Source organism: Myzus persicae, unplaced genomic scaffold (genome assembly GCF_001856785.1).
Source record: "Myzus persicae strain clone G006 unplaced genomic scaffold, MPER_G0061.0, whole genome shotgun sequence".
Lineage (NCBI taxonomy): Eukaryota > Metazoa > Arthropoda > Insecta > Hemiptera > Aphididae > Myzus > Myzus persicae.
Window position 1 is genome coordinate 3514 of NW_019101744.1, and position 2049 is coordinate 5562.

At 32.4% G+C, this 2049-nt stretch overlaps 1 protein-coding gene across 1 annotated transcript; it reads left to right on the forward strand.

The window, feature by feature from the left end:
- Positions 1–341: 341 nt before the first annotated feature.
- Positions 342–1951, forward strand: LOC111030315. Its single transcript, XM_022309741.1, has 3 exons — positions 342–424; positions 1443–1706; positions 1787–1951. Exons 2-3 carry the CDS (start codon positions 1521–1523, stop codon positions 1922–1924), a joined length of 324 nt encoding a protein of 107 aa, XP_022165433.1. The 5' UTR covers positions 342–424; positions 1443–1520; the 3' UTR covers positions 1925–1951.
- The last annotated feature ends 98 nt before the right edge of the window (positions 1952–2049 follow it).

A 2049-nucleotide genomic window follows, 5' to 3' on the forward strand; every position in this document is an offset into this window, starting at 1 on the left:
TTTAGCCTACATATTTTTAAGAATAAAAATACAGATGCTATTTAACATATAATATTAATTACGTTTACAATATGATGCTATTACATATTATTTTCTTTAAAATGTCAAAATTAAGGCACATCACCATGGTTAGATTGTGTGTGATCTGCGGAAACGTCGATGGTGTTGATGGAGTTTCGTTGCACAGGTTACAATAAATTTATTAACAATTCATACTAGACTTACACTAAAACTACTCATAATGTAATGGTTAAATTAGGTTTCCACCGAATGACCGCAGCAGACGTCAGTGGGTGTTGTTTGTCTAGAACTGTGGTATAAATGCACATCAGATTTTGGCCAACTCAAATGTGTGCTCGAGACATTTCGTACTAGGTCGTGATTATGAAGGAGAAAGACAACATCAAGAGCGGTGCCATATTCAGTGAGTGTATAATGGCTATTTTTATTAGGTATTCCAATGACACTGTTACAATACTACACCAAACCACGCATAAACCCAACTTAGACTGTAGCAGTTGCATTAAGTTAATAATTATTATTACATAATGCCATATGGTGTCATTTATTTATTAACATATAATGTCATGCTTATAGACACAATTGATTAAATTACTTTACATTGAAATACCAATTGTTCAATTCATATTATTATTCAAATATAATAAAGTATTTTTTCTAATAATTTAATTGAAATAATCATAATAATACTTTTGTTCTTTTCACACTTATACACTTTATACACCACCTCTATGTGTATCTTAAATGTATTGTTTTCATTATTATCAGAAGGGATACATTCTCTAGGCTACAATTCATTTTATTTATGTAAAATAATTACTTACATTATTACAGCTATAAATATTCAACAATTGCTGCTATTGACCTTTATTCGGTCTGCAATGCAATTCACTATAACGTGTAGTTTAAATGTTACTAACTAATTGATTATAATATGCTCTCCACGCTGTTTTTTATTTATTCAAAATGTGCTGTACTTATCACATTCCCTATCGGTGAGCAATTTGTATATGCTTATATTAAGTCACATGTTATTGATATGTAGTCAAACATTATAATATCACATATGACACATATGTTGAATGCTTATAATCTTATAACATTTGAGATGCTACTATTCAACTTTATTCATTCTTTAGTGTAATTCACCATTACACGGACCTTAAATTTTACTAACTAATTGATTGCACCATACTCTATATGCACAGTTTTTAATTTATTTAATTACAAAAGTGTTGTACTTATTACATTCCCTATTGGTGAGCTGATTTTTATATGCTTATTAAATCACATGTCATTGATATGCAGTTAAATATCATCATAATAATAACACATAAAACACATTCGTTGAATATTTAAGCTGATAATATTTGAGATTGTTATTATACACTCATTACAACGGACTTCCTTTGATACTGTAGGTAGTTCAACCACTTCTTGAGATTGCGGCACCAGGCGGTCAACTGGAAGCGGAAGTGGCAATCCCCGGTAACAACGGGATGGAGATAGAAGTTGTCGAAGTCCAAGTGGAAGAAGTAATGATGCACCTAGCTGAAGAAGAAATGCTACCAGAGGAAGTGGTACAAGATGACATTGAGTATGTGGATTTACTTCCTGCTGACGCAGAGGCAGAATTTGAATTGAGGGATGCACTTGACGGTTTACTACCAGACGTCAATGAAGAAGTAAGTAAATACATCTTATTAAAAATTAAAATAAACATTTATAACATTATATTCTTAATAACTGTGCATTTTAATTGCAGTTCGTACCGATTCCTCCTGTTGTACCGAGAGCACCTGCGTCCATGAGAGACCGTCCAGCTGGCATTCAACACGAACTTCCAGATCAGCATAACATATTACCATTGAATGTTGTCTGCCCAGTGCATTTTTTAAGCTAGTAAACTGGGCGACACAAATGTCGCCCAGTGAAGATTATTTGTCGCCTAGTTGACTGTATTTTTAAAGACTGGGCGACACTCAATTTATTAAAGAAGAATTGTTATTCTATGTAAAAACATACTGT